The sequence below is a fragment of the Podospora anserina genome, chromosome 2 (assembly GCF_000226545.1).
Source record: "Podospora anserina S mat+ genomic DNA chromosome 2, supercontig 2".
NCBI lineage: Eukaryota > Fungi > Ascomycota > Sordariomycetes > Sordariales > Podosporaceae > Podospora > Podospora anserina.
Window position 1 is genome coordinate 1546509 of NW_001914858.1, and position 10478 is coordinate 1556986.

Genomic DNA, 10478 nt, shown 5'->3' on the forward strand with positions numbered 1-10478 from the left:
TTTTTCAAATGGCTTCCAACAACACCTCCCCCATCCCCGTCGCCACCTTTGGCAAAGACCCGAAAGTAGCCGAGCAAGTCCGCGAGAAGCTCCTCCCCGACATCGAAGTCGTCCACTGCTCCCTCACCCTCGACTCGGCCCTCGCCGAGCTCCCCGCCCTCTGCTCCGGCGACACCTCCGTCTCCCCTTCCTCCGGCCTCGGCACAAACGCCGGTGCTTCCGACTCCTCCTCCCGCAAGGTCCCCCAGGCCATCTTCTTCGGGGGCGGCTTCACGGACGACGAGTACGAGCAGATCGTCGCCGCCGTCCAGGCCCGCGCTCCGGGCATCCACATGGTCAAGGTCCAGAAGCGGGATGTTCTCGCCGCGGGCTCGTTCGGGCCGAACCCGGACACTATTGCCAAGATTTACAGGAAGAAGATGGCTGCTCTGGCGGCTGCTTAGGTCGTCTTCTGACCCTCATCGCGAGAGTGGTGGAAGGGAGGAAGACAGGGGTGGATATGGGGTGCTGGATGGGGAGGAACAAGTCACAGCAAGGGTGAGAGTTGTGGTTATCGGTGATGGCGGCGGCAAGGAGGATGCAAGACTAGGAATCTGGAACACCATCTTGACGGTGGGGGTGGGTAACATTGCGACTTTGTATCTTCCTGTTTCTGATCTCGATGCTTTGTGTTTGACTGGGGGGAAGGGTATGTGGAACGACAAGTTGTTGAAGCATGAGGGTGAGGGGATAGCTATGGGTGATCTTTGAGCAGACAGTGATACACGAGTTTTCTTTTGCTGGTTTCACACTATCACTCACTCGCTCACTCAATCAACTCGTTCACACACGCTTGAAACAGTCCACACTCCTGACTGGTGTGTCCGCTGTTGTATGCATAGGTACGCTGTGACGCTATGAACCTCTCTTATCCCAAGAGTATCCCCCCCCATTCCGCGCGCCTATACTTTTTTCGACCTGCAGCAGAAAAGAGAGAGCACCAAGGCCAGGAAGAAAAGCGAGAATTCCATGTGAGCAGAAAACATACAACCAAAAATGAAATCAACAGAGCCAATGACCACTAAACCCCCTACTCGCAAATGAAACAAAAGACAAGATAAAGACGGAAAAAAAACTGTATCCCTACAAGATTTCCCCCAAAAGCAACACGACTTGTCTATCTTTCCCGTCCACCCAGAAAAAAAAAGACAGCCGCGCCGGTTTCGCTCAATGCAAGATGTCCCTTTTGGGTCCAATCGCTAAAGCCTTCCCTTAACCCACGCCCCCCACCCCGTATATACGCCCAGCCTGCCCCGGTGTGATCATCGCAAGCAAACAACGATAGGAACCATAAACAACATGAGATCGAGCGCGAATCCAATTCCCAAACACCTTGTGCCCGTCCGTGCCCCACCAGTTCGCCAAACTCAAAATAGACCGACCCAGAGAGGAACGAAGCGAGGGAACGGGTTAAGGAGCAGGGTGCGTCATTCAAGTCCGCCGGCTGCTTGGTCCAAAATCCGGCTCCACGACTGCTCTCTTGTCCTTGCGGGGCCGGATCACGTACTCGGCCATGATTTGAATGTGGTCAGATGGGAAGTGATAATATGGGAAGCCAGGAATCCGCGTAAGAGCCTGCTTGTCCGGAGGAGCAAGCAACGACACCAACTCCAGCGTGTTGGTGGAATACCAGATGTAGTCAATGACTTCACGGAAGGTTGGTGTGTAGTTGGTGAAGCTAAGTTCATGAGGTCCACCTCTGAGATGGGCATAGGCCGAACGGATGCTGAAGGGGTGCTCAACACCGTCTCTCGTGAAGTTTCCGTACTTTCGACCAAGCCATTCAGGGTGATCATGGGAAAGACGACCAGTGGCAAGAAAGTCGTAAACGCCACTGCTGGGCGTAGAGTTGTAATCGCCGCAGATGATCAGAGGAATATCCGTGTTGTTGCGATACTCCTGTGAAGGGCCTGGCGGAGGAAGCTCCTGCCTCTCCTCTCCTTCTTCGAGGATCCCTTGAATCGCTTGCTTTTTGTCGATTGCCATCGGCGGGGTTCGTGTCCACTTATCGCCGAGCCTCGTAATGTTCTCCATCAGACACGCGATCTGCAATAGCTTCACGTCGCAAAGATCAGGTTCCCAGGCCAGATGCGTGTTGGCCACAATCAAGCGAGAACCTGTTACTCGGCTCTCCAGCAAGATAATCGTCCCAATATTATCTTTGCCCATCGCCCTGTTGTAAACGTCGTGGTTTTGCTTGAGATCTGGGCGGGTGATGGTGAGGTGTGAATAGTCAAGCATCTCCTTTTGCAGTACAATCCACTTGTCGGTCTTCCAGAAGGTAGCACAGCCGTCAACACCGCCTACCATGTTGTTGGGCAATGTCTTCACCTTGGGTCTTGACCACTGTATACCTCTATAACCGTGTTTGGCCAGGGAGGGAGAGAATTCGTTCTCATAGGCGTTCCTGCTGATCTCTTGGAGGCAGACGATGTCTGGGTTGCGGTCATAGATCTCGTCGAGGATCAACTGCTTGCGATAGTCCCATTCAAGAGCTGAGGGCGGTGTGTAGCCATACATCTGCTTGGTCGCGTACCTTTCGCACAGAATATTCCACGTTAAAACGCTGACACGTTCAAGGCTAGACGCCACATCATCTTGCACCGTGATGGGAAGACGAGGAGCGGGAGCAGGGGGGACTGCAGAGGGCGACTATCAGTATGTGGCGTGCTTGGTTCAAGGTGGTCGGTCAGAAACTTACCTGGAGCGTCAACGAGAAGACTGTTGATCAAGCTCTTCGTGTCCTTGTTCATGATTTCGTCTTTCAACGGGCCGTTCATGAGTGGGTTGCCGTGGAGACCCAGCATCTCCAGCTTGTAAAGGAAGCCCAGTTCATACGGAAGGCTTGTTATGTGATTGTTAAACAAGATAAGCTGCTGGAGGTTTGTGCACATGCCGATTTCGGGGGGCAGTTCATGCAGTTCGTTATGAGACGCTTCCAACACCTTCAAGCACCTTAGTTTGCCAATATCTGGAGGCAAGACGGTAATCTTGTTGGACGCGATGTACAGCTCTACAAGAAAATCGTAACTGAACAAGGCCCGCGCAATCTTGCGCACCCCTTGACCGCTCAGGTCGAGGTTGTGCCAATCCTGTCGTTTGACAAGCTTGTTTGTGGTATAGGAGGGCCGGTTTCTAGCGACTTCCTGGTCCTCTGTAGTTGTCGTTCCTTCGGAAGCATACACCACCCCCTTGTTGTCGGATGCCTTGGCCCGTGCATAATAGTGCGGAAGGTGCTGCTCAACCATGGTTTGATGCGCCTCCTGTGCTTGTTTGTACAATTTGAGCTGCTCTCCCCAACTGTCCGAGATTGCTTGACCAGAACCACCTCTAGTGGTGGCAGTTTGCCCGCTAGGATGGCTCCCGGCAGCAAATGGGCTAGAGGCTTGATGGGCGCCGGTGGAGTAGCTTGAATGCCCCATGTTCCCCGCCGGTAACCCGTGTACACCGGGGTCTGGCTGAAGATTCTGATGGTGATGCGCATGATGCTGATGTGGATGGCCCTGTGGCTGTTGACCGTAGTTGTACTGTTGATACTGCACTGGCGGAATATTGGGCTGACCCCGCCCTGGAGCGCCACTGAGGCGATTGTTGTGCCCCTGCTGGGGCCCCTGACCATACATGCCGCGCAGGTTTTGGCCAAGAGACGCCGATGTCTTGGAATGGGCAGTGGGTTGGGCGGCCACTAGGTGTGACAAAAGGGAGTTGAGCAGTATGCCGTTGGCGATCGAGCTGCTGGAGCTGAAATTGGACGAAAGCGGGCTCGAGAATGCTTGTATCGGATGTCGGTCACCATCTGCCATCTACAAAGAGGGCGGGGCTCGGCGGAAAAGGCTTGATCTGGCGAGCCTGGCACGGAAAAGAGGGGGGATTCGTGGCGGAGGGTGGAAGCGTGTGACTTGAGATGCTGGAGGTGGAAGATTTTGCATGGAATAGACGACCTTTTCTTTGGGCATGGATGCAAGCGTGTGAGCGTCCAACCGGGGTCGAGTTGACGGAGAATGCAGCTCGCTCAGAGAGCCATTCACCGAAAGATCGAAGAGATCGAAGGGCGAACGGGGGGAGCCGCCAAAGAACTCGAGGAGAATCGTCGGACGGGGACCGAGAGCCAACGTCTTGACAAGAGGGCCAAGTTCGCCAGCAGGTTGGAGGGGCTCGGGACGCGCGCGCCTTGGTTGTTTGGGGGGGGGGGGTGTGAAAGAGATGCTGAGGTCGGGTGTCTCTATTTTTTTGTTTCTGTTTTCCGACTGCTTGGGGAGCACGCGGGTTAGCAAAATCTGTGTAAAAGATGATGTTGGGACACGGGCCGTCACGACAGCGAGCGATGGCAGGCGAGGCGAGGGAAGCGGCCAGACAGCCAAGGTCAAAGTGCAGCCAGGGCCAGAGATTCTGGGGCCTTGACAGGGCGGCTCGGGGGAGTAAACAGGGCTCACCTGTGGCCAAAGATAAAGAACGGGTATTACCTCTTGCTGGCGATAATTGGAGCGCCTGTCAATGAATACTCAAGTGAAAGGATATGCTGCGCGATTGCTGATGTCGTGGGGAGAGAGAGGAGTCCAACCCGTCTGCTGTTGTGGCCCGCTGTGATGGAGATGCGCAAAGATAGCAGCGCCCAAAGCCTCCCTGCTTACCTAAGGCCCGTGGGCCCAGACCAGGACCCAGTGAACGGCCGTCACGTGATGAGTGAAATCATTGGATGCTCCTCCCCCTCTTCACTTTATGATACAAGGCCCTTACAAGCACTGGCATTCTCTGGACTTTTTAAAGGCAAAAGTTTACTTGACGCCCACACGTCAATGGGTTTCCATCTGAGTCCCTCTTCCCACCTATCTGTCTACATGCAAACCTCCATAGGCACAGACATCAAGCATGCTCCTACACTAGCCCAGACAGACACGGAAGGAATACACTGCAGAATAGCGGTCGCCCAGAGCTTCAAAGCCAGGTCGGTTGGAGCATAGGTGGCGCTTCTGATGCCAATAGGAATCTCTCTATAGTTCTCGGGCTAGGCCTGAGCAGAGGCTGCATTGCATTTGAGAGGAATGAGAGAAAACACTGAGGGGCGGAGTGCGGGGAAGCCCAGACCCATCGAGGTGTGTCTGCGAGGCATGGCAAGACGAGCAGCCTATGACAGGCATGAAAAGTCCCAATACCGAAGGTGAGGCCGGTGGCCGGTGGCCGGGAGCCTGTGCTGAACAGTGGCCCAGAATGCCCGGAATAGCTAGACCGAACCAAGAAGTGTACTGCACATGCGGTCCAAAGGCAGGGCATGGCAAGCAATTGAATAAGAAGAATGGGCCCCTGGCTTCTAGCCAGAATTGTCTCCAGCTTGTCCATCCAGTCGTTCTGGAGTCTTTCGTTCTCTCATCCGTCGCTGTCATCACCCTCATCCTCATCCTCGTTGCCATCCTCAGTCCAACATCTGAATACGACACTCTCTTGTACTCGGTGGCCCCACATTGAAACCAGCTGGGGTGTTAGAACCAAGTGGTCGATCTTGATCAGCATCGCAGCCAATTCGCGCGCAACTGCACACATCCACCAGACCGCGATAACGTCCCTGGCCTTCGAGGAGCTGGAAAGTCAGCGACTCACATGGCTGCTGCATGTCGAGGGTATCCTTGAACTGATCGCAAGCCATGACGACCGTGTCTGGGGCACACCGAACCGACAGCCAACAACAAACCCCACAGACAGCCGTCATCTCGGCGCCGTCGGCGGTGTGACTATTCTCTTAAGCTGTCTGATCGTATTCCTATGATACGGATCTATCACCAATTCGCCACGACGTGTCATATCAGCTGAGAAAGCCAGAGGCAGCCGTGTTCTCCAGGGGGACGAGGGATTTCTGGGTTCTTCTGACAAGAAAAAAAAAGAAGCGTTTTCTTCAGCACCTGGCTGGCCCGCTGGGCTGCTGTCTCGTCCCGCCAACCAACCACTCAGCACTCGCAGAGACTCGAAACTCGCACAGACATCGAAGACTTCTAGAAAAGGCTGCCCAGTGTCAGGCAGCTGAGGAAAGGTTGTTGCGGAACAGACGCAGGGGCACGACGCATTTTCCCAGGCTTTTTTATGAATGCGGAAGGTCTCTGGCGGTAGAAAAAGGAGGGAGGGCCCCATTCTCCCGCATGTCACCTTTGGTTCCTTGGATGCCGCAAGCGAGACGGCGTTCCGGTGCTCCTGGAACAAAGGCCCCCATTGCCAAAACAGGTCCCCTGAGTTTGGGCGGGGCCCATTACGCCCATCCCCTAGCCCCCCTGCTTGACGCTGGTCCCGTCGCTGGCGAAAAAGTTTCTACCAAAGATGGAGTTCCTTTCAGGTTATGCTGCGGCTCAATCCCCTTTCTCCGCCTACACCGTCGAGCCGCCTCCTAATTCCTCCCATCGCTCCCGTTCCAAGCAGCCTGGCCGATCCAACTCGACCTCGGGCACCCAGACGAAGAAGCGCTCTCGCATACACGGACACGCCCGTACTAACAGCGCCAGCACCTCGAGCACGGGCAGCGGCCGGACCGGCGATAGCAACCAGCAGCCATCGCATCCAGGTCACCACCACGGCACCGCCACCGCCGCCACTAGCAACAACAACATCAACAACAACCCTGCGTGGTTGCAGCACTCCGGCGCTCCCGACGCCGCCAGACCCGGAGTTGATGCCGCCGCCGCATCTCCTGCTGCTGTGACAGCACCCCCGTTCGGCGCCCGCCGTGATCGACACCGCGAGCGCATGTCCTACCAGGACAAGCAGCTACCAGCAACCCCCCGCCTCAACACCGTCGACGCCTCTTCGCGATCACCGGGCAGCGGTAGCACTTCTGAGCCAGCTTCGGCACAAACACCAGCTTCCGCCTCGGCCGCCTTCTCAGACCGACGCATGCTCCATCATGCAGCAGCAGCCATGTACGATCCAGGATCCAAACCACCTGGGCCGGGACCAGCAGGTCTCCCCCGCTCCGAAAGCGTCACCAGCGTCGGGGGAATAACCACGGCGAGCGGGCGCACCATGATCTCCACCGAGCCACCATCCAGCCAAGAAGCCGCCGCTCACCAGCTCAGGCCGTTTGTCGTCCGCAACGGCCGGACGTACATCTCGGACCAGTCCCTCCCTTACCCATTACCCGTCGACCTGGAGGAGCTACACAGGCAGGGTCTAAAGACGATGCTTTTACTACAATTATACGGACGACCTATTTGCGATCCGACATTCATCAACAAACCGCCGCCGCGCATCCTGGAAATTGGGTGCGGGACAGGATTTTGGAGCATGACTTGCTACCGCTACTACGAAGCCAGAGGCCAGCACGCAAACATGTCTTTTACCGGGCTTGATATTGTCCCTCTTGCGCCTCCCACGGGAGGGCCAGGGGTTTCTGAGAGTGCCGAGTCGGCCCCTTCCGCTTTGCCTGGGGCGTCAGCTATCAGGCCGGATAAAGACATGAATTGGACTTTTGTACAACACGATCTGAGGAAACTGCCGTTACCCTTTCCTGAGGGGTCGTTTGACTTTGTCATGGTGAAGGACATGGGCCTTGCTACGTCGATGGTGATGCAACAGGGTCTGGTAGACGAGTATATTCGGGTGTTGGTGCCTGGTGGAACGGTGGAGATATGGGAGACTGATCATACACTTCGTATGCTCCGCCCTCATGTGCCGGAGCCACCTGCTGGATCAGGTGGCGCTGAGGGTGAAGCGGAGGCTGGTGGTGAGGCTGAGAATGGGAATGACGAGCAGAATATAATGGAGATGGGGGCGTATCTCATGACGGCCAATACGCCGCTCAGCCATCCTCTTAATAACTTCTTGTTGGAATATAATGGGTGGATATCTCGCGCATTGGAGGCGAGAGGGCTGTTTTGCATGCCTTGTACGGTTATTGGGCCGTTGTTGATTCAAGAAGCGGAGGTCTTGACTGGAGTAGGGAGCACGAGGTTGGCGATTCCTTTGTCGGAAGTTCGATGGGAAAGGGAAGGGGTTGGCGGTGTGGTTACCAAGGATGGGAAGAGCTATATCGATACGAAGGCGAGGAGGCTAGGGAAGGATGGTGCGCCCGTGGGCAAGGCGCTAGGGCCGGTGGCGACGGCGGTCAGGAGGACAGCGTTGACGGTGGTGGTGCAGCAGATCCAGAGCATGGAGCATGTCCTGAGGGAGGTGAGCGGGAAGAGCCAGGATGAGTGGGATGCCTGGATGGGGAAGATGATGAATGATCTGGTGAGAGAAAATGGCCCGAGTTGGGGAGAGTGCCTCGAGGTTGGTGCTTGGTGGGCGAAGAAGAGGTGATTTTTTTGCTTTGGTCTCTTTTGATGGCGGGTTTCTAAAAGGGATTTTCTTTTGTTTATTATTTGGTCCCGAACTTTACCGTCTTGGGAAGTCGAGCTGGCTATGGGTTTCTTGGATATGTTTTTTTTTCTCTTCTTCGAATTGGATATACCTTCAGGTGTGAATGACTATATATTTTTCTGTTTGATGTCTAAAACTACTGTTCTGGGGTTCTGTTGTTGGCCGTTCTCTTCGGAAGTGTATTTTTGCTACAAGCTGGCATGTTTTCCGTTACTATCCATTTCTTTTGTACGATGTAGGGTATCAAGCAGAATTCCAAATCGCTATGCGCCATCATACCGCTTCCTGAGAGTCCGGTATCGTTTTAGATAGTATCTGTGTTATGTTTTGGTTATTGTGGTCAGGATAGTCTTGGAGTTTGGGGACTTACAGTGCTTCAATCTCTATTGATCATAAACAGGATTGAACTTCTCGTTAGCTTTTCTCTCCCATGACTGATTCAATGTTGTTATATTTACCCTTCTGAACAAACTGCGCCCGCGCAATGGCTTGACGTATCTCCGCTTCATCCGTCAGGCTAGCATTGGCCATAAAGGCCCTGTGTAGGCGAGGGCGGAAGTAGTTGTATCCCTGAGGGTAATCACGGCCGAGGTACAAGAGCTCTACTGACAGCATGAATACGAGAATTTGGCGTGATACACGGGAGGGGCTCGAAGTACATACGCTTGTAAATTGACATGACTTGCTGTCTCAGCTCTGGGTTTATTGAGGACATTGTTTCCGACGCTGAGTTGAATGAGGAATTATTGTGGGATACACATGTTCCTCTACTCTCATGAGCCAACCGAGGTTGCGAATTATGTACTCTGTTCGGGCCAACACCAGACAGTACGTGTAATTGATGATACTTTCACGCGGAGTTGAGACCACCTGGATAAGCGCCTGGTGACGACATTCTCGTCCCACCACCGCGGCATTGCTTATCTTATCGCACATACCAGCAGTGCGCGCAGCAGAGGCCCGCACTGTCTCTCTCGGCCGTCCAGTCAGCGTGAAGCTAACCACAGCCTGGACTGTCTGAGATTCTAGCCAGGCGGCGTGTTTTACTTTAGCCAAGGCTATTGACAGACATATATGCCCAATTTCACAATATATAGACTTTTCTGGACAAATTTGAGAATAACAGCTCTAAAGAGACGGTTGGCATCGGCCGAGATCAACATGTCCAGAAAGGCACCCCACCTTTCTTCCCCCGCTGCCGAGACGTCTCCGAGCCCCCGGACAGGACGGGAATTCCCAAAGAGCTCAAGGGCAATGGCGACAGCCAGGACAACTGACAGCTAAACCTGTCACGGCCGTGACATCTTGAGTCCATCTGGAAGAAGTTTGACATCTCAAAGGCGCAATTGGGACAATTGAAAAGAGAGTGAACACCTCACTTTCACAAACCGATCTCACCCACTCACAATTGCATCATCCGTCCAACCACACAACACCGCACGGCTCAACATAACCGCCTCGATATCACCTCCTGAAGTCTCACAACAACGACCACCACAATGACCCCCCCAACGCCCCTCCTCACCAGATCCCTCCGATCAAGGGGCTTACTCTCCCTTCCGTCCTTCACCAAAACCCTACAAAGACCCCTCTCTACCATCACCAACCAACTCCCCCCTCCACCACCAAAACACTGGATCCCCGACCTCCGCGCCCGCCTAGGCAAATGCATCATCTTCGGCTGCACCCACTCCCAAATCACCCGCGCGTCCTCCGTTCTCAAAGCCCTATCAACCGAATGGAAGTCTCTTGTCGCCGGCAGTGAAGGGTTCCTCACCGGGGGAAGGAGAGGGCTAGACGGGAGGCAGATTGCCTGGGGGGAGATGGATAGTTTTGTTTGTTCCCCCCCCCACTCATTTTCAGTTTGGGCGGGGTGGTGGTGATACTGACAAATGAGAGCCAAACAGCAACACGTCAACAATGTGAATTACTATCGGTATGCCGAGTCGGCAAGAGTAAACTGGATCACCAACTTTGCCGTTCATGTTAATCCGAAACATAGGCAGCATTGGGCGGAACTGATGACGCCCCAGTCGACCGGGTTAATTAAGAAAAGTTTGAAGTGGGATTTCAAGTTTTGTAAGCTTTCCCCCCCCCCCCCC

At 54.5% G+C, this 10478-nt stretch overlaps 5 protein-coding genes across 5 annotated transcripts in view; 3 read left to right on the forward strand and 2 right to left on the reverse strand.

Moving 5' to 3' along the window:
• Nucleotides 1–17: 17 nt before the first annotated feature.
• Nucleotides 18–443, forward strand: PODANS_2_4070 (uncharacterized protein; the record flags this gene model as incomplete). The annotated part of the gene is made up of 1 exon (XM_001911123.1): nucleotides 18–443. A coding segment is annotated over one exon (426 nt), but the record flags the coding sequence as incomplete, so codon positions are not given.
• Nucleotides 444–1470: 1027 nt separating this feature from the next.
• On the reverse strand, nucleotides 1471–3662 carry PODANS_2_4080 (uncharacterized protein; the record flags this gene model as incomplete). Its single annotated transcript, XM_001911124.1, has 2 exons — nucleotides 1471–2678; nucleotides 2741–3662. 2 exons carry the CDS (start codon nucleotides 3660–3662, stop codon nucleotides 1471–1473), a joined length of 2130 nt encoding a protein of 709 aa, XP_001911159.1.
• A 2680-nt stretch (nucleotides 3663–6342) lies between these two features.
• Nucleotides 6343–8316, forward strand: PODANS_2_4090 (uncharacterized protein; the record flags this gene model as incomplete). Its single annotated transcript, XM_001911125.1, has 1 exon — nucleotides 6343–8316. One exon carries the CDS (start codon nucleotides 6343–6345, stop codon nucleotides 8314–8316), a length of 1974 nt encoding a protein of 657 aa, XP_001911160.1.
• A 450-nt stretch (nucleotides 8317–8766) lies between these two features.
• On the reverse strand, nucleotides 8767–9091 carry PODANS_2_4100 (uncharacterized protein; the record flags this gene model as incomplete). The annotated part of the gene is made up of 3 exons (XM_001911126.1): nucleotides 8767–8786; nucleotides 8835–8978; nucleotides 9040–9091. The coding sequence occupies 3 exons, from the start codon at nucleotides 9089–9091 to the stop codon at nucleotides 8767–8769; spliced, it is 216 nt and encodes a 71-aa protein (XP_001911161.1).
• A 784-nt stretch (nucleotides 9092–9875) lies between these two features.
• PODANS_2_4110 (uncharacterized protein) overlaps nucleotides 9876–10478 on the forward strand; it is a gene marked incomplete at both ends in the record, with an annotated part of 1240 nt that continues 637 nt past the window's right edge. Inside the window, 2 exons of the mRNA XM_001911127.1 lie at nucleotides 9876–10211; nucleotides 10284–10478. Coding sequence (XP_001911162.1) covers nucleotides 9876–10211; nucleotides 10284–10478 — 531 coding nt within the window. The remainder of the gene's footprint in view (nucleotides 10212–10283) is intronic.